This window comes from Podarcis vaucheri, assembly GCF_965113315.1.
Source record: "Podarcis vaucheri genome assembly, chromosome: 13".
In the NCBI taxonomy this organism is placed as follows: domain Eukaryota; kingdom Metazoa; phylum Chordata; class Lepidosauria; order Squamata; family Lacertidae; genus Podarcis; species Podarcis vaucheri.
Genome location: NC_138751.1, coordinates 41,840,380 through 41,864,808, shown reverse-complemented (window position 1 = coordinate 41,864,808; position 24,429 = coordinate 41,840,380). Strand labels below are relative to the sequence as shown.

General features: G+C 47.1%; 2 protein-coding genes across 7 annotated transcripts in view; both read left to right on the top strand.

The window, feature by feature from the left end:
- Window positions 1-1,470: 1,470 nt before the first annotated feature.
- On the top strand, window positions 1,471-19,693 carry LOC309516277 (tRNA N(3)-cytidine methyltransferase METTL2-like). Of its 2 annotated transcripts, XM_082195041.1 has the most exons (9): window positions 1,471-1,624; window positions 3,074-3,165; window positions 6,274-6,635; window positions 8,466-8,515; window positions 10,199-10,259; window positions 12,210-12,349; window positions 13,112-13,218; window positions 15,037-15,102; window positions 17,697-19,693. In XM_082195041.1, exons 1-9 carry the CDS (start codon window positions 1,533-1,535, stop codon window positions 17,888-17,890), a joined length of 1,164 nt encoding a protein of 387 aa, XP_082051167.1. In that variant the 5' UTR covers window positions 1,471-1,532; the 3' UTR covers window positions 17,891-19,693. The 2 variants fall into 2 exon arrangements, with proteins under 2 accessions (XP_082051167.1, XP_082051168.1); XM_082195042.1 differs by lacking the exon at window positions 15,037-15,102.
- A 2,653-nt stretch (window positions 19,694-22,346) lies between these two features.
- Window positions 22,347-24,429, top strand: part of TLK2 (tousled like kinase 2) — a 39,560-nt gene continuing 37,477 nt past the window's right edge. The window contains exon 1 of one of the 5 annotated variants that reach the window (XM_082194804.1): window positions 22,347-22,762. Coding sequence is in view for 1 of the 5 variants with exons in the window: in XM_082194803.1 (XP_082050929.1) it covers window positions 23,681-23,744 (64 nt within the window). In the remaining 4 variants the exon portion in view is untranslated. Of the gene's footprint in view, window positions 22,763-22,944; window positions 22,967-23,162; window positions 23,183-23,603; window positions 23,745-24,429 lie in introns of those variants that run through there. The other 4 variants (XM_082194805.1, XM_082194807.1, XM_082194803.1 and 1 more) reach the window with 4 other exon arrangements.

The following is a 24,429-nucleotide window of genomic DNA, read 5'->3' as shown; positions in this document are numbered from 1 at the left end:
TAGACAGCCATTGCATGTGTGCAGATGACAGCTGCATGAATAGTTCACAAGGGTTGCAGGTGTGGGAATACCAAGCAGGTAATGTGCATCAGGTGGAGGCATTTCAACCCCCGGCCTAGGACCCACGGTCCTACGGAACCACCTCTCCTGGTATGCCCCGCAGAGGACCTTAAGGTCCACAAATGACAATATTTTGGAGGTCCCAGGTCGCAAGGTGGTTAGATTGGTCTCAACTAGGGCCAGGGCCTTTTCAGTACTGGCCCTAACTTGGTGGAATGCTCTGTCACAAGAGACCAGGGCCCTGCGGGACTTGACATCTTTCCGCAGGGCCTGCAAGACAGAGCTGTTCTGCCTGGCCTTTGGTTTAGACGCAGTCTGACCTTTATGTTTCCCTCCCCTTATGGTTTTGATCTATGGCCTACTTTTAAAATGAGGCTGCATTTTAAATTACATTTTAACCTGTATTTTAAATTGGTTTTTTTTCCCCTTTTCCTATTATGTTTTTACTGTAGTTTTACTGGTGTTAGCCACCCTGAGCCTGGCCCTGGCCAGGGAGGGCGGGGTATAAATAATGTTGTTGTTGTTATTCTCTTTGTGTGTACAGCAACATGCAAATGCAATGATGGAGGGAGTGACCTCATTGTGCTTCAAGCTGCTACATAACTATTCTGTTTCTGGTCGTCAAGGTAGAGGGGGCACCAAAGGAATGCAGGGCACTGAAGCCGTACCTTCTCATTACAGTGGTACCTCAGGTTAAGTACTTAATTCGTTCCGGAGGTCCGTACTTAACCTGAAACTGTTCTTAACCTGAAGCACCACTTTAGCTAATGGGGCCTCCTGCTGCTGCCATGCCACCAGAGCACGATTTCTGTTCTCATCCTGAAGCAAAGTTCTTAACCTAAAGCACTATTTCTGGGTTAGCGGAGTCTGTAACCTGAAGCATATGTAACCTGAGGTACCACTGTACTGGAAATCTTGCTTGCTTCCTCCACTTTCCCCATCCCGCCTTAAGGTGTAGCAACCTGCCTTTTTTTTACGATTGCATAATCGCAGTTCACCACCACAAACAAACATTCTGATTTCTCGGGGCCAATGGACTGCGCTTTCTTCGCAAGGCACCCGAGGCTGCCATCCTGTACGCATTGCGAGAAGATGGGATACTGGACCTTTTTCGGCTTGGCCCAGTTCAGTTGCTCTCTTTGATGCAGAGAGATTTCCCTCCTCTAGGCGAAGGGAAATACAACAATCTACTGAAAAACGGCGTTCACTCCACGTGCCGCTCTGAATGTTTCTAGCTCTACCAGTCGGGAAGCTTAAACGGGGCCGGATAGTTCTCGTTCTGGTCCACCCGAGGAAGCGCGCCGCCGGGAAAATTAAACGCGGACGAAGGAGGCGCTGGCAAGCCCGACTGCGCATGCGCAACCCGCGCGTCTTTTCCTATTCCGCGCAAAGGGCAGAAGCGTCACACTGCGGTCTGCTTCCGGGTTCAGTTCCCTCCCTCCCGCCTTCCTTCCTTCCTTCCTCTCGCGCTTATGGCGGCGCCCAGCCAGGACGGGAGGAGAAGGAAGCAGTTTGGGAACCGCTTCCTCACCGACCCGGCTCGCCTCTTCCAGCACAACGCCTGGTAAGGAGGAGAGGTGGGGGGAATGAGGACCGCGGTGCGAGTTTTCACGCATTGTACCAATCAAGCTGCCATCAAAATCAAGGAGGAAGGTCCCTGCCCACGTGGAGCTTACAGTGAAAGAGGAGGTCGTGCCAGTGGCGTAGCGTGGGTTGTCAGCACCCGGGGCAAGGCAAGTAATTTGCGCCCCCTAACCCGTGGATTTGCGCCCCCTAACCCGTGGATTTGCGCCCCCTAACCCTAACCCCCAGATGTTGCGCCCGGTGCGGCCGGCCCCCCCTGCACCCCCCACGCTACGCCACTGGGTCGTGCACTCCCCTCCCTTGGAGGTTTCTAAGCATGGCCATCTGTCATGGATGCTATAGCTGAGATTACTGCATTGCAGGGGGTTGGGCTAGATGACCCTCGGGTCCTTTCCGATTCTTGTTGGCAAAGCTTGTCTTTCATTCCAGAATCTATCACCCGCCCCCTTCCCCAGATTAACAGAGTTGTTCAGGATTATGTTGCCCTAGATCTTCGAGGCCAGTTTGTTTGCTGGTAAATAGTAGTACAGTGGTACCTCGGGTTAAGTACTTAATTCGTTCTGGAGGTCCGTTCTTAACCTGAAATTGTTCTTAACCTGAAGCACCACTTTAGCTAATGGGGCCTCCTGCTGCCGCCGCGCCGCCAAAGCACGATTTCTGTTCTCATCCTGAAACAAAGTTCTTAATTATTATTATTATTATTATTATTATTAACCCGAGGTACTATTTCTGGGTTAGCGGAGTCTGTAGTATTTATTTATTTATTTTGCCCTGCCAATTAGGCTGGGTTTCACCAGCCACTCTGGGCGGCTTCCAACAATAGGTTAAAAATACATTAAAATATTAGTCATTAAAAACTTCCCTAAACAGGGCTGCCTTCAGATGTCTTCTAAACATCAGTTAATTGTTTATAGTGGACCCTCTAGTTGCGTACTGCTCTGGATACGTAAGTTTCGGGTTATGAATGTGGCGTGCGCGCATGCACAGAAGCACTCTGCGTGCCGTGCGCAGAAGCAGCGCCTCTGCCTACAGACTTTTTGGGTTGCAGACGGACCCCCGGAACGAATCTAATTCGTATACAGAGGGTCTACTGTATTTCTTTGGCATCTGGTGGAAGGGCGTTCCACAGGGCGGGCGCCACCACCCAGAAGGCCCTCTGCCTGGTTCCCTGTAGCATCACTTCTCGCACGGAGGGAACTGCCAAAAGGCCCTCGGAGCTGGACCTCAGAGTCTGGGCTGAACGATGGGGGTGGAGATGCTCCTTCAGGTATACTGGGCCGAGGCCGTTTAGGGCTTTCAACACTTTGAATTGTGCTCGGAAACGTACTGGGAGCCAATGGTACACTTGCAGGTGAGGCTAGCTCGGCACAGATGGAGTCCAGTGGCTAGGGTTAACGAAACCAGATAAATACTTTTTTCATGCCCGCAGGGATAACGTGGAGTGGTCTGAGGAGCAGGAAGCTGCAGCACAAGCGAAGGTCCAAGAGAACAGCACAGAGTTTGTGCCACAAGATCAGCAAGGTATTATTAGTGCGCAATATCACGTCTTCTGGCAGTGATACCTCTAGCCAGTCCAGAAGAAACGAGGTGTGATTAAGCCCCACTGAAGTCAGCAGAGCAAATTAGTTGCCTTAACGTTACGCTGGAAGACCGTGCCCGTAGGCTTGTTGTGCAACTCATATGCCAGTTTTGTGCCATTGGAACTTGTGTTTGTGAAGCAGAGTTCCAAATCGCTATTAACTTCGGCATTCTCACAAGTCAGCCTCGAAGGTCTGTGCTTCTTGGAACGCTGTGGGTTTGTTGCCGCTTTCCCTTTTTACACATAGAAAGGCGAGATAGATGTGCTTGCCCACTGAATCCATGTTTGCTAGGTCTTGTGCTTAAGCCTCCCAATCCAATGGATCACACTGGTTATTTTGAATATTTGAAAAGTGACAAAGAGTTAATTATGCCAAGTGATGCCCAGTTCGAACATCTTTTGAAGCATGCTAAATCTTTTCTTTCTTTTTCTCTCTCCCCCCCCCCATGCTTGTTACGTACATACAAAAAAAGAGAACAATACTGAAAAGGGGGTACAACTTAAGAGGGGAGGGAAAAGGAAAGAAAAAACTACTTTTATTAAGATAAAAATTATGACAAAAGTTTATGATTGCAATTTCATGTTACAATAAGAGTGAAAAAATATCATTATCTTTTATACCCAACTTTGAAGCGTGCTAAATCTTCATGTGTAACATACCGTCGCAGAACTCACATGGAGGTTTCCACATCTGTATGCAAAAAAGCTTGCAAAGCAAGCAGGGGGAGATTTTAGCCCACCTTTCTGCTGCTTGTGCATTTTGAGGTGCTCATCAGTTCCATGTTTGTTTATTTTTAATTTACCGTATTTTTCGCTCTATAACACGCAGATTTTTTCTCCTAAAAAGGAAGGGGAAATGTCTGTGCGTGTTATGCAGCGAATGTGTGGTCCCTGGAGCCGAAAAATAAGGCAAAAATCAAACCGCGCTTCAGGGAGAAGGGAGCTCCGTGAGACAGGAAGCTGTTGCTTTCCTGCATTCTGCCTCAGGGTCTTACTGCCCTCCCTGCTCTGTTTCCTTGCTGTGTTTGCTCAAACGGAACAAAGAGCAGGGAAAGCCCCTCCCCTCCAGGCAAGTAGAGAGGAAAGCAGAGCGTCCGTCCTTCTATCCTCTCCCTGCTCCGGAGGAACAATGTATGTGAAGGGAAGAGAGATTACAGGTTCGGCTTAAAATTCTGATTTGACTTCCTGCTTTTTGTTTTTGGAGACACACAGCATTCAAATATGCTTTCTTCCATTTAAAAGGATGAAATCCTTAAACAGTGGCTGGCTTGTGTGGGTGGGTGGGGGGGAACTTTTGCCTTCCTTTCCTCATGTTATAGCCCTCTCCTGCATTCTTAGCCTTCTGTGTTTTTCCTTCCCTCCCCACTTAAAATGTGGTTACAAAGCATGGATCCACATGGATCCTCAGGATCTTTGCATTGGGTCACCCCAAATTCACCATCAGAGCACACAGCATGTCCATGGCTACAGCCTGCCCCCCCAAAATCACACACCCATTGTTGCCTGGGGCTGCAATGGTGCAAAAACGTGGTTACAAAGCATGGATCCACATGGATCCTCAGGATCTTTGCATTGGGTCAGCCAAAATTCACCATCTGAGCACATAGCATGTCCATGGCTACAGCCTGTCCCCCCCCCAAAAAAAATCACGCACCCACTGTTGCCTGGGGCTGCAATGGTGCAAAAACGTGGTTACAAAGCATGGATCCACATGGATCCTCAGGATCTTTGCATTGGGTCAGCCAAAATTCACCATCTGAGCACATAGCATGTCCATGGCTACAGCCTGTCCCCCCCCAAAAAAAATCATGCACCCACTGTTGCCTGGGGCTGCAATGGTGCAAAAACGTGGTTACAAAGCATGGATCCACAGGGATTCTCAGGATTTTTGCATTGGGTCACCCCAAATTCACCATCAGAGCACATAGCATGTCCATGGCTACAGCCTGCCCCCCCCCCAAATCACGCACCCACTGTTGCCTGGGGCTGCAATGGTGCAAAAACGTGGTTACAAAGCATGGATCCACAGGGATTCTCAGGATTTTTGCATTGGGTCACCCCAAATTCACCATCAGATCACATGTCTGTGGCCACAGCATGAAGCACAAAAATGATACGTCCACTGTTTCATTCAGAATATTTTTTCCCTTGTTTTCCTCCTCTAAAAACGATGTGCGTGTTATGGTCAGGTGCGTGTTATAGAGCGAAAAATACGGTATTTATTAAATTTGTATACCGCCTCATACCCGTAGATCCCTGGGCAGTTCACAACACAAAGTTACGGTGTACAGAGCACAAAATACATAATAAAAATAATCGAAGCACGAAATACATAATAAAAATAATTGAAACATAAAGATTAGTACAGATTTGACTGTTCCCGTGTATTATTTTTAGTACGCAGGTTTCTGGAAATTATCTCCCAACGGCTACTGGAAACTGGCTTGACCTAATATCGCAAACAATAGCTTTTACAGGTCTGGGTATGTTTGTCAAAATAGATACGATGGTGGCAACCCATCATATTTGTCTTCCCCATTCAGGCATAAACTGTGGGGGTGGGGTGCAGGTCTGATCTTAGCATCCAAAGGTGTAAACAGTTAAGGGGAGCTGAACTCTCTGTGATCGGTGACTCAGTCTGTCATATTTCTCAGCTTAGCTCTGATAGCAGAAATGAACCACCCTAGGTGGAAAGTGCTTGGCGTGATGGACTCCCCTCACCCACACGCCCCTTTTGATGTTAAAATCAGACCCGCAGCCTGCTTTTTTTATATGTGACACATGAATCAATCTATGGAGGAGGTTTTTGCAAATAGGATGTTTGGAAACATACATCACTGGGAACAATTACATAGTGAAATACGTCTTCTGGGATTTGCTTCCTTGGAGTGAGTTTGATGGAAAAATTATTTAGCTGGCTTAATTTTAAAAAAACCACTGAGAGTTTCTTCTAGGTTTAAAGTGTTGTCTCCTAAACTGCAAAGCTCCTTCTCTGGTCAAGGACTTGGACTGGAGTTTTTCTCACTTGTACCCTGCCATCTTCTCTGCAGATGCTTATGAGATCAGTGCCAGCAAGTATTGGAATGACTTTTACAAAACCCACGAAAATGGGTTTTTCAAGGACCGACACTGGCTGTTCACCGAATTTCCTGAGCTGGCTCCAGACCAGAATGCCAATACGGTTGACGTGTGTGCCTCTGAGGCTGCTGCTGCGAAAAACACAAAAGGCTCAGGCCTTCGGGAGTGCAATGGACTTAGTTCACTGGAGACTGGGATCTTGGAGCGTCAGGACTCGGAGATAAACAGTTGTAACTCCACCCACCAAATGCAAACAGAAGTGGCAGCGCAGAAACTGGAGGAACAAAAACTAAGAGACTTCCCAGGGTCATCTGCTACTTACAGAATACTAGAGGTAACTGCACAGTGAATCAGAGCAAAGCATGTTTTGTTGCACCAATAGTTCCACTTAGCTCAGCATTCTGCCTACCAACAATAGGCTTTGGGGAGACTCACAGATGGAGTTTAACGGTGGTGTTTACCCTGTGCTGTTGATCCATCCCCCGCCGCCCATGTAGTTGTCAGGAGCTCAGCCTACACTCAAGTAGGACCCTGGTAGAGACACATGCCTGACTGGCATGTTCTCTCCCTCCTGGTCAGACGTTCGGAAGCTTCAAAAGCTTTCTTCAGCCCGAACATCACAGCGACTGATGCCAACCGACACCAGCACACTTAGGGATCCGCAGAGTTTGCACAACTTGCATGACAGACTTCAGCAACTCAGCATTTTGGCTAATCTACTTTATTTACATATAAACCCACACGGAGCACTGCAACATGGCTCCCTCTCTCTCTAGCATCAGACAGCAAAGAGAAAGAACAATAGTCCCACTTCACAGAACACAGTAACACAAACATCCTGTCTCCATCACTTGCCACTCTGTGGAGTCGAAACATATACTGTCATGTGAAAGACAACAATCCCATGACTGCAATCAGGGAGCAGGAATTCCAACAGTTATTGGAGAGATATTAGCTGTGAATATGAAAGGTTTTGCTTCTATGTTTATGTGGTTAGTGGGCACCAGTAGACACGTTGGCCATATAAATCTTCTTTGGTGCCATTTTGTTAGAAGAGTTTCCCGTTCTGTGCATACAGCCGTGATGCCTTTCAATTTCACTGTTTGATCACGGGTTTTGTAGTTTTGAGAGGCATTTCAAGATAATGGGGATTAAAGGAGTCTGCAACTGGCAGCACCTGGGCCAAACACGGTCCCTGAATGATACCATATGAGGCCCCAAAAGCAGGAAGCCTGTGTGGAGGAGAGGAGGGTGTAGTCATGGGGCCTGATGGCAGTCTATTTTAGAGTGGGATGATGCCCTGGCCAGCCACACCCCATCATTATTTCAAGACAGCCCTCCTTTAAAAAAATGGTAAAGGACCCCTGGACAGTTAAGTCCAGTCAAAGGCGACTATGGGGTTGCAGCCCTCATCTCGCTTTCAGGCCAAGGGAGCCGGCGTTTGTCCACAGACAGCTTTCCGGGTCATGTGGCCAGCATGGCTAAACGGCTACTGGCACACAGAGGACCGTGATGAGTGTCAGAGTGCATGGAAACACCATTTACCTTCCCGCCGCAGTGGTACCTATTTATCTACTTGCACTGGCATGCCTTCAAATTATTGTTATTTATTTATTTATTTATTTATTTATTATTTATTTATACCCTGCCCATCTGGCTGAGTTTCCCCAGCCATTTTGGGTGGCTCCCAATCAGGTGTTAAAAACAATGCAGCATTAAATATAAAAAACCTCTAAACAGGGCTGCCTTCAGATGTCTTTTAAAAATAAGATAGCTGCTTATTTCCTTGACATCTGATGGGAGGCCGTTCCACAGGGCGGGCGCCACTACCAAGAAGGCCCTCTGCCTGGTTCCCTGTAACCTCACTTCTCGCAATGAGGGAACCACCAGAAGGCCCTCAAACTGCTAGGTTGGCAGGAGCTGGGACGGAGCAACGGGAGCTCACCCGTCGCTGACCCAGGGAGAAATATATTTGATCTTAGCACTAGATGAGAGCGTAAGAGGAGAGGTTTGAATATATTAAATCATTTCTAGAGCGGTAGCTATGCTGGCCTGTTGTAGCAAAAATAAATAAAATCTTGTGCCACCTTAAAGACAAATGTATCGTGGTATAAACTTTTGTTGTGATGGCTGAAAATATTCTCTATGTTTGCTTTATTGGCAGGTGGGCTGTGGAGCAGGAAACACTGTTTTCCCCATCCTCCAAACCAACAAGTAAGAGAAACGGCAAGCAGATTGTACGCTGAGGTTTACAAGCCAATAGGATGCTTTTTTTAGACTTGGTATCTAGAATGGTTCTGTTTCATTTTGCTTTCATTGGCATTCCCAATGTTCCCACCATGGCAAAAATGACCCACATGTGACCTCGTCTTCTTCCTTTGCTTCCACTGTGCAGAGGATTTTTGACATTGAGGTACAGGCATCCCCCTCTCTCATGCACGTTCCACCCGCGCATGATTGTGCATACGCATGGTGCTGGGAAATAATTCAATTCCAACCCGGAAATGGCCAGAGAGAGCCAGAAAGTTCTCGTGGCTCACAAGGAAACCCTTGTGAAGAGAAAGAAGGTTCTTTTTATCATATGTGGTGGTTTTGTAGTAAAGTTAAAGCTTACTGGGAAATGATATATAATGAAATGAAAAGGATGTTTAAAATAACCTTTGTAAAAAACAAACAAACCAGAAGCTTTTCTTCTGGGAATTAAAGGGACAGAACGACATAACTGTATAGAAACTTATTCCTGTAAGCGACTACAGCAGCAAGAATGTTACTTGCTCCAAAATGGAAAGAAGCAGAAATCCCAGCCAAGGAAGAATAGATACAAAAACTTATGGAATATGCAGAAATGGCGAAACTTACCAGAAGAATAAGAAAGCAAGATAACAATTTTTAAAAATAAAAGAATGGAAATAGTTTGTGGAATATATACAAACAAATTATAAACTGTTAAGAACAGTGGCAGGATTGTTGCAATAACCTGCAGTTTCATAAAAACATATATTTAAAGAAGATGAATAAATCAGCCAATTAAGTTAATTTGGATATGCAGAAGATATTAAAAATAAATTTAAGGAACTGTAGAAAGAGGGGGAAGAAAATCAAGTTTTGAAATGTCAAAATGATTGTAAAATTTGTGAAATGTATAAACCTGAAGGATGTATATTTTTTATAAACCAAAAACACACACCAAAACCCTCTTGGAAGCCCCAAAGAGAACAGAGGCGCTGTGGGGCTTAGTTTACACTGCTTGGACTTCCGGTTCTCTGTCCTGTAGCTACATATGATATTCATTCCTTATGATCCAGCCATTCTGTCTTTCATAAACCAGCATTTTTTTGTCTTCAAATCCGGATAAGATCATTTTCTCTTTGATGCAAAAAGTCTGTAAGCAATTTCCAAACCTTAACAAATGTCAGTAATGATTTTTCTCCAATTAAACCTGTTAACTTTGCTATCTCAGCCAAGCCCAATAGTTTTATCAGCCAGTCCTCTATAGTGGCTAGGGCTGTATCTTTCCATCTTTGTGCAAATAGCAATCTCGCACTGTAATCTTCCATAACCCTTTTCTAACTGTGTATCTGTTAGCCCTAAAAGAAACGAATTCTGGCATCGATTGAATATTAACCTTTAAAATGTATGTATCCACATCCAATTTTTTTTAGCCTTTTTATATGTCCACTAAGCATGATAAAATGTCCCTTCATGTTCTTGGCATTTCCAGCAAGCATTTGAAACATCTTCGTTTATTCTGAATAATTCCTCAGGAGTTAAATACAAAGGATACATCATTTTGTAAAAATTCTCTTTAGGATCATAACACAGTGTAAATTTGAACCCCTTAGTCCACATACATTCCCTGTTCTATCTGCCTTATCAGTCTTCTCTGGTTTATTTCAGCGATCCGGGCTTGTTTGTATATTGCTGTGACTTCTCCAAAACAGCGGTAGAGCTCGTCCAGGTAAAAAAACCAAAGCTAAGTAAAAGAAGGTGGTTTAATCATCTTGGCTAGGTGGGAAATGCTGCTGTATTTCTAAAAGTACTTGGCCTTTGCTGTTGTAACTTAATACAATTCTGTTGTTAATGTCAGCAAGGCTTTTGCCCTTTGACTCTGCCTAGTAGCTGGTGAGTAGAGACCTCGCTGGAGAACATTGGCAGGAGCTGGGTGGAGGCCTTCCTATTTGACCTCTGGGAGAGGCTATCTTTTAATAATAATAATAATAATAATAATAATAATAATAATAATAATTTATACCCCGCCCATCTCGCTGGGTTTCCCCAGCCACTCTGGGCAGCTTCCAACAGAATATTAAAATACAGTAGTCCATCAAACATTAAAAGCTTCCCTAAACAGGGCTGACTTCAGATGTCTTCTAAAAGTCTGGTAGTTTTTCTCTTTGACATCTGGTGGGAGGGCGTTCCACAGGATGGGCACCACTACCGAGAAGGCCCTCTGCTTGGTTCCCTGTAACTTGGCTTCTCGCAGCGAGGGAACCGCCAGAAGGCCCACAGAGCTGGACCTCAGTGTCTGGGCAGAACGATGGGGGTGGAGATGTTCCTTCAGGTATACTGGACCGAGGCCGTTAAGGGCTTTAAAGGTCAGTACCGACACTTTATTTTATCTGCAGTATTTCTAGCCTGTTATTCATTCTTTCATTCCTGGAGGGGGGAGAAAAGCAATAAACCCAGAGGATAGCAATAGACCAAAATTACAAAATCATATATGCAGTTCTATCATAAATAAGCAAAATGACAAGAGCATAAATTAATATTCCCAGTTTAATGAAGTACCGTGTTGCAAGTTTACTATATGATGCATACTTTGTTTCAGATGTAGAAATTAGGGCAGTGTGACAACAACTACTACTACTATTACTACTACTACTTATTTATACCCCGCCCACTCTGGGTGGCTCCCAACAGATTATAAATAATAATAAAGTGATAAAACATCAAACATTAAAAACATCCATAAACAGGGCTGCCTTCAGATGTCTTCTAAAAGTCAGGTAGCTGTTCTTTCCTTGATATCTGATGGGAGGGTGTATGTTTGGTTTGCACATTTGGTCCTGAAGATCAAGATAAAAAGCTCTGTTCAGCAAAAAAAAAAAAATTAAAATACCGTATTTTTTGTACCATAACACTCACTTTTTTCCTCCTAAAAAGTAAGGGGAAATATCTGTGCGTGTTATGGAGGGAATGCCTATGGGTGGCATGCCTACGGATTTTCCTCCTCTAAAAACTACGTGCGTGTTATGGTCGGGTGCGTGTTATGGAGCGAAAAATATGGTACTTTGTATGCCAACTTTGAGAATCAAAGCTTTCCTCAAGTCATCAAAGTGATGGTGGCGGTGATAATAAATAGATAAAAACAGGCATACATCCAGCTCAAAACAGGACACAGACCAGCAAAGAAGGATTCCTTCAGGCAAAAGCCAGTGAGAACAGGTGAGCTTTCAGATGTATCCTAAATACAGTGCCCCCTCCCACTTACCACCCAATTCAGGCTTCCTCAAACTCGGCCCTCCAGATGTTTTTGGCCTACAACTCCCATGATCCCTAGCTAGCACAGGCAAACTCCGGCCCTCCAGATGTTTGGGACTACAACTCCCATCATCCCTAGCTTATAGCACCAGTGGTCAGGGATGATGGGAATTGTAGTCCCAAACATCTGGAGGGCCGGAGTTTGCCTATGCCTGAGTTAGCAGGACCAGTGGTCAGGGATGATGGGAACTGTAGTCTCAAAACATCTGGAGGGCTGAGTTTGAGGAAGTCTGATGTAACTGAACTGCACTTTGTGACAGGTAGGGTTGACGTGGGCAGGCTGCCGATTCTCGGCTTAATCTTCCGCAGGGTTGTGGCGAGGGTAGAACGTGAAGTGTGCTCAAAGAATACTTGTGTGAACATACAGGCCCATCCGGAATATGACGCCTCTCGCTGCTTCGCCTTTGTCCATGACCTGTGTGAGACCGGGACCCCCTTTCCGATGCCAGACGAAAGCGTGGACGTTGTGGTTCTCATCTTCGTCCTTTCCGCTCTTCTCCCAGAAAAGTATGTATGTCATGCTGCTGCTGCTGCTGCTGCTGCTGCTGCTGCTGCTGCTGTGTGTGTGCTTGCCTAATATGTGGGGGGGCATTGGGGGGGGGTATTTTGCAAAGTTGCATTTTGCATAACTGCAGCAAATCTAGAGCACCTGTAAGTACATGGGTTAACTGCTGAATACGGGCAACAAAATTACAGTGGTACCTTGGGTTAAGAACTTAATTTGTTCTGGAGGTCTGTTCTCAACCTGAAACTGTTCTGCAACTGAAGCACCACTTTAGCTAATGGGGTCTTCCACTGCTGCCACGCCACTGGAGCCCAATTTCTGTTCTCATCCTGAAGCAAAGTTCTTAACCCGAGGTACTCTTTCTGGGTTAGCGGAGACTGTAACCTGAAGCGTATGTAACCCGAGGTACCACTGTAGTTTATTGGAAGCTTTATTTTGCTTTCGCTAGTTATTCCGAGCTGTTAGATTACAGTGGTAGCTCGAGTTACAAACGCCTGAGGTTACAAACGGTTCAGGTTATAAGCTCCGCTAACCTGGAAGAGTTACCTTGAGTTGAGAACTTTGCCCCAGGATGAGAACGGAAATTGTGTGCTGGTGCCACAGTGGCAGCAAGAGGCCCCACTAGCGAAAGCACGCCTCTAGTTAAGAACAGTTTCAGGTTAAGAACAGACCTCCGGAACGAATTAAGTTTGTAACTAGAGGTACCACTGTACTAGCATGTTTCAGTGGCTGCTGAGTCTTCTCCCTCTGTTTTTCTCCCACAGAATGCAGTGTGTGATCAACAGACTTAGCAAACTACTGAAACCCGGTGGAATTATTTTATTACGAGATTATGGCCGTTACGATCTAGCCCAACTCCGTTTTAAAAAAGGTAAAGGGGGGGGGAACAGGCAGTATTGCCATTTAGTAAAGGAAGCAGTCGCTCCCTCTGCATCTCAGCGGTTACAAGACAGAAGTACTGTTTTGGGGGGGGCGGGTGTGGAGGACTCCCTGGTCCTGAATGGGGTAACTGTGCCCCTGAAGAACCAGGTGCACAGCCTGGGGGTCATTTCTGGACTCACAACTGTCCATGGAGGCGCAGGTCAATTCTGTATCCAGGGCAGCTGTCTACCAGCTCCATCTGGCACGCAGGCTGAGACCCTATCTCCCTATGGTCTGTCTCGCCAGAATGGTGCATGCTCTGGTTATCTCCCGCTTGGACTACTGCAATGCGCTCTATGTGGGGCTACCTTTGAAGGTGACCCGGAAACTACAACTAATCCAGAATGCGGGATCTAGACTGGTGACTGGGAGCGGCTGCCGAGACCACATAACACCAATCTTGAAAGACCTACATTGGCTCCCAGTATGTTTCCGAGCACAATTCAAAGTGTTGGTGCTGACCTTTAAAGCCCTAAACAGCCTCGGTCCAGTATTTCTGAAGGAGCGTCTCCACCTCCATTGTTCTGCTCGGACGCTGAGGTTCAGCTCTGAGGGCTTTCTTGTCGTTCCCTCGCTGTGAGAAGCCAGGTTACAGGGAACCAGGCAGAGGGCCTTCTCGGTAGTGGCACCCACCCTGTGGAATGCCCTCCCACCAGATGTCAAAGAGAAAAACAACTACCAGACTTTTAGAAGACATCTGAAGGCAGCCCTGTTTAGGGAAGCTTTTAAGGTTTAATAGACTATTGTATTTTAATATTCTATTGGAAGCTGCCCAGAGTGGCTGGGGAAACCCAGACAGATGGGCAGGGTATAAATAATAAATTATTATTATTATTATTATTATTATTATTATTATTACTACTACTACTACTACTATTTGAGAAACAAAACCTCTAGCCTTCACTGGGAAGTTCGGGCACCAACACGGTCCTGCTCCTGAAAGAAATGGAACGTGTGCTTGTGAGGCTAACTTTTGGGCCTCTAAGCCCACCTTGTTTCATCCCCACGCAGCAGAACGAAGTAATTTTAAGCCAGGCTATGTCCCGGTTTGCTCTTGCTGTACCCTTGGTGAGATGAATGAATGAATCTTTATTTGCGTCAGCCATTGGCCATAGCAATAAAACAACAATACGCTATACAATAAAAAGTCAATTATATAAAATACATTTTAGGTTTTGAATCAGTAGTCAAAGAGCGGATCTTATTCTAATTGCCCCAGGTAAAAAAATTGCAACCTTTGAGATGTCTGTGCAGCATATTGAGGATGAGCTTCTGATATGGACGAGGAACAGGGAAAGCAAAGGGCAGGGGAAGGCTGCTCAGCGGTGGGGGTTTTAACATGCAGTCCGCAAACCTCTTCTGTACATTTAAAGGAGGGGGGAATTGACACAAATATACAGCTGCAAAATGGGAGAACGCAAAACCCCAAATTTTCAGTGTTCAGTTTGTAAGGTGCTGAGTGCTTGTGAGCATGTTGGGGAGCAAAGTACAGGCTGGCTTGCTCCCTTTCAGCCAGGGGATCAACCATAATTGATGTACACCATGCCAGGCCTTTTCCCTCTTCTTGCTGAACATTTTGCAACTGCTGAATTGCAGAACCACAACTCTCTGCGCAGGTGCCTGAGTATTAAGCGAAGAGGGTAGATGTCTTTATCAGCCTCTTAGCCATTGATAGTTTATCACTGTCATCACTGTATTTGGGAGGAGGTGGAAGCAGCACTTAAGAGTGAACTGAGTTGCAGTCAAAATTCTCATTCCTTTCTTTTAGGTCAGTGTCTGGCTGATAACTTCTACGTGAGAGGAGATGGCACCAGAGTTTATTTTTTCACACAAGGTAACTAACTTGCAGGATGTGGGTGGCGCTGTGGGTTAAGCCACAGAGCCTAGGACTTGCCGATCAGAAGGTCGGCTGTTCGAATCCCCGCGATGGGGTGAGCTTCCGTTGCTCGGTCCCAGCTCCTGCCAACCTAGCAGTTCGAAAGCACGTCAAAGTGCAAATAGATAAATAGGTACCACTCCAGCGGGAAGGTAAACGACATTTCCGTGCGCTGCTCTTGTTCACCAGAAGCGGCTTAGTCATGCTGGCCACATGACCCGGAAGTTGTACGCCGGCTCCCTCGGCCAATAAAGCGAGATGAGCGTCGCAACCCCAGAGTCGGCCACGACTGGACCTAATAGTCAGGTTTAACTAACTTGCAGGTCCTACCACACTCTTTATCGATTGGCTGTCACTGATTTAAAGGCTGAAGCAGCTCAGGCTTGGTCTCTGGCCCAAACAGGCAAGAAATGATGTTTTAGAAGATGCTGGTTCAGGTGGCAGGGAGAAGAAATGATGCCAGGATGGATGCATATAACATGGTGCTCTGAGCCATTTCCATTGCGGCCTTTCTACATATGTGTAGCAGTGATCCTGAGAACTGGACACCAATTTATTAAAAAGCAAAGACCCTGACGATGTGATTAAAAAAAAGGTTCAAGGCTTACATGGGCTTGATTCAGATGCCACAGCCCAAGAATACTGTTTGCTTGTTTGGAAAATGCTGCAGGTTTCCATATTTCATATCACCGTTCCTGGGTTTCCGTGGCATCTGAATTGGGAAAACTATGGTTCATGCGAAACATGATTTGTTGCCACCGAGCAGTGAGGGTATTTCAAACACTTGTATCAATAGTATCAACACATACAGGGTTCTTAAGTTATTTCTCCATGGAACCTCTGTCTGAACGGGGGTGGAGGTTTGTTGTTGCTGGTCCTGTCTCGCAGGAGGTGGCTGCGCCAGAGGGTCTTTTAATTCTGTATTTCTCTTCCAGATAATTAATTTATACCTGCCAGTGTTCAGACTGGAACCAGTCAATGAAATCATTTTATATTTACAGTGGTGCCTCGCAAGACGAAAAGAATCCGTTCTGTGATTCTCTTCGTCTAGCGGTTTTTTCGTCTTGCAAAGCAAGCCCATTGACGGATTAGCGGATTAGCGCTATTAGCGGCTTTTAGCGGCTTATCTGCTGATCGGATCAGCTGATAAGCGGCTTAGCGGCTTAGAAAAAGAGGGGGGGAACCAGCAGGAACTCGCAAGACATTTTCGTCTTGCGAGGCAAGCCCATAGGAGATTTGTTTTGCGAAGCACCTCCAAAACGGAAAACCCTTTCGTCTAGCGAGTTTTCCGTCTTGCAAGGCATTCGTCTTGCGGGGCACCACTGTATTTTTATTTTTGGGCTCAATTCATGGTGTGGTTTGTGGCCTGGAATCAGAATTATGTCACACATCGCCTTTTGCCATATAAGCTTGCCTGACAACCTTTTTATAAAAATCCTTTTACAGCTATTATGACAAATAATGATGATGATGATAATAATAATAATAATAATAATAATAATAATAATAATAATAATAATAATTTATTACAGTGGTACCTTGAGTTACAGACGCTTCAGGTTACAGAATCCGCTAACTCAGAAATAGTACCTCGGGTTAAGAACTTTGTTTCAGGATGAGAACAGAAATCATGCTCTGGCGGCGCAGCGGCAGCAGGAGGCCCCATTAGCCAAAGTGGTGCTTCAGATTAAGAACAGTTTCAGGTTAAGAACCTCTGGAACGAATTAAGTATTTAACCCGAGGTACCACTGTATTTATACCCTGCCCATCTGGCTGGGTTTCCCCAGCCACTCTGGGCAGCTCCCAACAGAATATTAAAAACATGATAAAACATCAAGCATTAAAAACTTCCCTAAACAATGCTGCCTTCAGATGTCTCCTATAAGTGAGGTAGTTGTTTATTTCCTTGACATCTGATGGGAGGGCGTTCCACAAGGTGGGTGCCACTACTGAGAAGACCCTCTGCCTGGTTCCCTGTAACCTCACTTCTCGCAGGGAGGAAAATGCCAGAAGGCCCTCGGCACTGGACCTCAGTATCCAGGCAGAACGATGGGGGTGGAGATGTTCCTTCAGGTATACTGGGCTAAGGCTGTTTAGGGCTTTAAAGGTCAGCACCAACACTTTGAATTGTGCTTGGAAACGTATTGGAAGCCAGTGTAGGTCTTTCAGGACCGGTGTCATACGGTGTTGTATAATGGACTTAGCAGAACAATTAATATCTCGATACATCTCACTACGACATGCCATGAGGCAAAAGAGGATGTATTGTATCCTTGTTCATGTTTATATAAAATACAAATTAATGCCATAGTCCCACCAAAATGATCATCCAATCCTTTCCTTGCTTGACAATTTCCTTCTTCCAAGAGGTATTCACCTATCTTTGCCACTGCTCAGTTTGATAGGCAGAAAACCCTTTCTACTCTTTTGGTCTCAGATTATCACTGGTTTTATTGCTATTTGTTGTCATTATCTTGTTTTTCCCCATCTTCATCACAATCCGCCTTGCAGCGTTATACTTTAAAATCACATTTCTTTCCGATGTCCCTTAGATGAGCTGGATTTGCTGTTCTCTACAGCAGGCTTGGAGAAAGCCCAAAACATTGTGGACCGCCGCCTCCAGGTGAACAGAGGGAAACAAATCACCATGTACAGAGTCTGGATCCAGTGTAAATATCGCAAGCCAAAGGGCGACAAGGAATCTCTAGGAGAAAGGAGCAGCCTTCATCCTAGCGGCTGCACGTAGCAAGACTCGGACCTCTCCCCTGGCGGTTGCCCATTATACTGGGGAACTCACTGCAGACTTTGTACAGCAAACAGGACTGCACGGTGCTTGTATTAGAGGCACAAAGTTTACTGGCACAAGCCCCAATACAGAGCAAAATTTTTAAATTTGCCTGGTGGGTACGGAGAACCTTCTTGAGATGCCAAGTACCTGCAATTAACTGTAATGCAACTTTGTGGCTTACAGGATCATCCCTGGGGTCTGAGTTCCTTGGCCTCCTACTGAATTAGGTGGGTTTATTCCTGCAAAAACAGTACTCCCTAGTTTTGATGGCGCCCCCTTGTCCTGCAGAGTCCTAGCTGGAGAGGCTGCTTCTGGCCACTGACTTGACCAGGAAAGAGGGAAGTCCCTTGCCAAATGGTCAGCTCTGCTTTTCAGAGCTGAACAAACGTTCAGATGCAGGAACGTGTGTCAGACCAAATGTTTAGATGCAGGAACGTGTATCAGACCATGTACGCAGGTCTGGCTGTTTAACTACCGGTAAATCTAAACAAGATCAACATGGGTTTCAGAGCATTGCATCAGTTTCTGACTGCTTCAAGGAGTTTATGATAACCATGCCTTCTTATACCTACAACATAACCTTTCTACATTGGCGTTGGTGGGGTGGGGGAAGAGTCTAAGAAAGTGTCCTGGGAATCTTGCGGGTTTCTAGAATAATTTCAAGTTGTTTTAACAAATATTCACTGGCATAAGTGATTGTTACTGCATCACCATCGCTGATGGTCAACAAGCACGCTAGAAAAAAATGGAACAACCCTCTCCAGCCGCCAAATTTGATAAAGTTAAATTATAGTATATTTAAAACAATTCTGAATTTAATGCAAACAGAACATGTTAAAGCCTGCCTGTGTAATCTCCAAAACTGAACCAGACTTGTGAAAATAAGCTTAAAAAATTAAAAGGCCTTTTTAAAGATTTTTGCATATGAAGCCATGCTTTAGCATTACGTCAGGGACAGCCAGGGTTGCGCCATACAGATATTGGACTGCCAACTCCCATCAGCCATAGCCAGTGATCAGGGATGATGTCCATTGGCTGAGGGACACAAATGAATGAGCCTCAACTGTGCACATAGACCCCATCCTCTTCTGTGCTGTGGCAGCAAGGTAAAAAGTCTACAGCTTCCAATTCTGGCTGAACTTGGAGTAACTATATTAGCCTGTTGCTTAGTGCAAACATGGAAGATGGAAATGTGATTTATAACCCTGGCTTATTCACTAATCAACTTAAACTAACCAGAGTTCACTGCATTCACATATAATGGGGAATGAAGTTAGTTTTTTAAATGCAAGCAGATTCTCTGATCACCTGCTTGTGAAAAAGAAGGGGGGAAACCATAATGAAAAATCATTCTGGCCAGTTAAGAGCCCTAATTTTGGATTGCACCTGCAGCTGTACAATAGGTAAATGTAAGAGCTTTGAACTGCTTATTTCCTTTCCATCTCCTTCGGGTTCTTCATAAATTTACTCATGTCTCCATAGTAAAGCCAATACTTGATGGGAACTTCTCTAACTTTGGTTCTGTGATTCAGACAACACAGTAAACCACGGCTTGCTTAAACTATGGTTTGCAACATCAGCTTCACATGCTAGCTTCTTGACCCCAAAACGAACAATTTTGTGAGCAGGTTCCACTAAGGAGTTTGTCTTTAAACATGGTTTGCTGTTCTACACACTAGATTCAGGCTTGTGCCCTTCCCACTTGCCTCTCAACAAAGTGACCATGAGTCAGATGTCACAATAAACCATGGTTTACTCTTATGGGAGTCATCCTAGTTGAATAATTAACTTGTTAACTATCCTTGCCCTCTCTTATTTCAGCATGTTTGTGAGTTTAGAAAATTACGTTTCTGTTGTTTGTTGACAACATTTTAGTCTTATGTCTGAACCCTAAACTATGGCTAGTTTTAATTATGGTTTAAAGAAGCCATTTTCATAATCCATTCTTTGAAGTTGACTTTTTTCAAGCAAACTAAAGATTAACACAGTCCTTAAATTTTTTTCAGATTTTGAAACTGGTTAATCAAAAACAAATAAAGGCTGTTAACCGCCATACCAGAAGAGAGAGATAAGCCTTAGGCTCACCTAGTCTATTCCTTCCATAAATATACTGTGGCTTATTGTGATTCCAAATGGGTAACAGTGGTTAGCTGAAAACATAAGAGAAACGTTTGTGCCCTCTTTCTGTCTGCATTAGTGGAGATGACTGTTCTTGCACATACTCTCAGGGGGCGTGCCATGGGCAGGTCAGCAATAACTCACACAGTGTCAATGAAGTTAAGTCTCTTTATTCAAAGGGGAAAAAAACAAGCTCAGAGACCAGGCCTAGCGAGCACAGCAACTCTTCCCAGTAGATCTTGCCCCGATGAGTCAGGTGTGAGGTCCCCACCTCCCCAAGTCTCCTTTCCCAGGTCCTTCCCAAGCAATCTTGGGTTCCTTCTTCTTGTCTCTCATTGCTCCATCTCTTTGCATGTTCTGGTAGACTGGGGAGAGGGGAGCTGGTCGCAGCAGGAGGGGGAGACCCCTGGCTTCTTCAGCAGCCAGCCTCATCTCTGCCTCTCCTCTCTAGCCACCTCTTCTGCCACCGGTTCTGGACTGCTCTCTGCCACAGCCTCTTCCTGCTCACTAAACCCTGTTGCCTCCAGCTTCTGACTCCTCCTCCTCCCAGTCTGTTCCCTCTTCTCCCTCTCACCACTCATCATCATCATTCCACCACCAATCCCCTGGCCCTCAGCCTTCTTCCCCTGAGGGTTCCCTTGGGCGTTCCCCAGCTGGTGCCTCCCACTACTGCTCTGCATCCAAACCAGTTCATGACACATACTTAGCACTGTGTGAATTCCTCCATTAGCTCAGGTGTGGGAACCTTTCTACCCTGAGGGACCAGATTGTCATCTTCCCTAACCCCCGATGGGCAAAGTTTGACAGGTGGGCAATGACAACAGGTGACCTCCCCCCCCCCTTGCAGAGTCTTCAGAAGCCCCACCGAAAGCACCATTTGACACAATCTTGGACTGGTGCCAACAAATACCCATTATGGGTGTGGCTTGGCCAAAATGGCCTCAGGCTAAATGGGGAGGACTGGGCATTCCTCACCTCTGCCTTAGCAATAGCTTTAAACAAGCCACTGTTTCACAATTATATCTGACTCCCACAAATTAACCTTGTACATTGTTGGGCTTTCTCCTGGATCCGGCAAATGAAGAAGCCACACACACAAACCCTTGTCCTTTGAAATATACCCTTTCCCTGACACCCCAGCACCTCCACATGCCTGCTTGTGATTCAACCTGGCTTTTCCCCATGATGCCTACACCTTTCCCTGACACTTTCCAAGGCAAAAACACCCATCCATCTCCCAACTAATCCTGTACCCACTTACCTGGGAGCAACCTCCATTGAACTCGCTCTGATCGGCTTTTGAGATACATCATGTAGGACTGTTGTGAACTACTAACCACCTCATGCCTTTCGTACACCCACATTTTCTCCTCCGGATCAAGAAATCCCCCACATGCTCACAAATCAGCCCAAACGCTTCCGCATCCTTTACTTCCTCCCGCAATGCCACTGATGAAAAAACACACCGGTTGAACTGTATATATAATCGCCTTGAAGCTTCCAAAGCACAAGACACCCCCCCCCCTTCTGCAAATAACACCCCGAGACACAGACCCCCATCCCTTTGGAGACAAACCCACCGCCTGCACCTGACCACAATGCAGAAAAAATACCCACCTACCTTAAGTCCCTATTATACAAAGGCGACCACGCCCCCCTCTTGAGTTACAGGCAAAACACCTTCCTCTGTGTACCCCAACACCCCCTCGCCCAGTATATGGGTCCATTCTTCGTTTTGCTGCGACCCCCCCAAGAAGGAAAGCAGTCTCCATGCCATGACCCCCCCCCTTGATGAAAGCTCTGACTCAGCAATTTTTTCCACCTGTCAGGCCGGACACCACCTGTCAGTCCTGGATTCTGCAACAATCCCCACGGTGGTGGTGGGGGGGGGCGGGGTGTCCATCCGCCTTTGGCAAAACCCGGTGCCCGCAAATAAGGCAGGGTTAAATAAAATTTAAAAAGCCACATGCAATGCAATGCAATGCAGCCCGGGCCCTCCCATCGCCCCACCCCGAGGTTTTTAGCACCTCCTTGCACTGACCTCTCCCCTTCCCCCAACCTTTTTCTCACCACCACCGACTCAACCTCCCCCCCCCCGCCCCACCTCGCGCACCCGCACACCAACCTCCCACCCGTGCAAATCTCGCGAGACAACACGTGCTTTCACAAGTGGTTCCCCCCCCCAACACCTCTTCTCCTTGCACCAATCGATCCGGGGGCTGGGCTTAAAAAAAAAAAAGCCTAAGTAAAGGGGGGCGGGGGAGAAGGGGGTGTATAGGCGAGAGCTGGGGGGGGAGAAAAAGTGAAATGTGGGGGGGCTGCCCCGCCCCCATTGATCGCAACTTGCAACCAACCCCCCCACCTGAATAGCATTTTTGGGGTAAACGCCCCCCCTCTCCCACCCACCCACCCCTAATCCCGTCCTCGGGGGAAAAAGAGGAGGAGGAGGAGGAGAGCCCCAACCCTCTCGGGAACGAGGCTACCTTGGCCGGGCGGGGAGCCTACGCGAGGCCGGGGATTTTACGGCCTGCCTGCTCGCTTCTCTCCCTTCTCGGTCTCTGCCGAGAGGGCGCAGCAGGAGCAGCTGCTCTCCCGCCGCCACCTTCCTCCGGTGATCCCTCCTTCTCCATCTCCCCGTCTTCTCCTTGGGGCAAAAAAGGGCCCTGCAACCGGCTGGCCCAGGAGCGAAGCCCAGCCGAGCCGCCGCCACAGGTGAGAGAGACCGCGCGTCCCGGGCATCCCTTGCCCCGGCCCCACGTTGCGGACGGGCTCGCTTCTCCCCGGCCGCCCTTCCATCCAGGCCGTGGCCGGCAGGCGAGCGGGAGAGCAGGCGAACAGGCCGGCCTTCCCCTGGTAGGCCTTAGGAGGGTCGGGGAAGAGGTGCAGCTGCGGCGGCGCTTTCCGAGGGAGGAGTAGGTAGGCCTTGCAGCTGGGGCTTCTCCTTCACCCCCAGCTCCGTCGCCGTTACACTTGGTGACATTTTATTTCTTGAGGGGGGGGGTCAACGGTCTGTGTAGGCCTCGCCTCCCCCCCCCGGTCCTATCGGTTGCTATAGCAACGCCGCGGAAGAAGGGCGAGTGCGCCCCCCCCCCACCGTGTCCCAACCTCGGGAAAGGGGCCCGGGTTACTATGGTAACGTTGTGGGGGGGGGAGACGGACCCATACATGCCCCTGTAGGCCTTGGGGTGTGTGGGTGTCTCATATTACTGTGGGGTTGTTTTTATTGGGGCGACGTGTGGGGGGGGGTTGGGGGGGAGGTAACGCGCGTGGTGGCCGTTGTCTCGTGTAGGCCTCGAGACTGGCCTACGTTGCCTAATTAGAAGTTGCAAGCCCGGGGGGGCGAGTTGTGTGGGGGGGGTGGCGAGCGCGCCCGGGCTGTTGCTATGGGAACGTTCTGGTCGGTTGGGGAGGGGGGGCGGAAGAGCCTCCCTCTCGCGTGCTGGGTGGGGGGGGGGGCTCCGTTGCCTTGGTAACTTTCCAAGTGGTTGGGAGAGGGTCGCGCCCACCCGTGTCAGTGAACGGGGCGCGGCGGGGTAGGTGGGTTGCCGGGCCTAGAGGTCTCAGGGGCCGAGCCTCCTTGGGCCTGGTCGTGAGGGGGTTGTTTTGTTTTCCGGTCAAGGGGAGAGTGAGATGTCAGCGGCCTCTGGGGACGGCAGGCCCCCACGGGTGGGAGTCGCCACAGCTGGAAGTGTGGGTAGGGGTTGTTACTGCTTTTTTGAAATAAAAATGGGGGGTTAATAGGTTAGCAGGGGTTAAAGCAGGAGGGGAAAGGGGTGCTCTTCTGTCACTCCCCATTGGAGTAAAAGAGGTGGTCCCCATCCCATAAGAACAAGTGGGTAAGGCTTGGATGCTTGCCTGGGTGGGGAGAGTCATTGGCTCCTGTTTTAACTATTGTAAATTCCAACAAGGTGGTGGTCTTGGGTCCTAAACTGTAGGGCCATCTCTTGAGAAGTCAAGGATAAAGCGAGCGGGATTGGAGGTTGCAAAGTGAAATAAATGTGTCCGCTGAAATAGCAAGGAGTAGAAGTCAGGGCAAGGGGGACACTCAATTGAGGGACGTTACGTATTCGTTTATCATTTCATATAATGCCACGAAACAACAGTTTGTTTGCTTTATCGTCATTCTGCACACATACATGCTTGAGAGATGCTCAATTCCCACTTCAGGGAATTTAACATGCCATGAGGGGAAAGTGATCAGAAGTCTGTTTAAAACATGCACAAATGCCTTTCTCAGATGGCCGCCCACTTTAGGGGTTCAGAAGTCCCTGAGGTGACAAACCCACCTTTGTGTGGCTGCTTTAAACTTGAATGCTTTTAATAATTATGAATGCTTCATTATCTTCCCAGCTGGTTCCTTTGTAGCTTATTGAGTTGTT

What these genes read in the sequence shown, in the direction of transcription:
- LOC309516277 (XM_082195041.1), top strand. Translation starts at nt 1,533, where the DNA reads ATGGCGGCGCCCAGCCAGGACGGGAGGAGAAGGAAGCAGTTTGGGAAC. An exon ending in CCAACTCCGTTTTAAAAAAG is followed by an intron (nt 13,219 to 15,036) that starts GTAAAGGGGGGG and finishes CCTTTCTTTTAG; the next exon opens with GTCAGTGTCTGGCTGATAAC. An exon ending in AGTTTATTTTTTCACACAAG is followed by an intron (nt 15,103 to 17,696) that starts GTAACTAACTTG and finishes GATGTCCCTTAG; the next exon opens with ATGAGCTGGATTTGCTGTTC.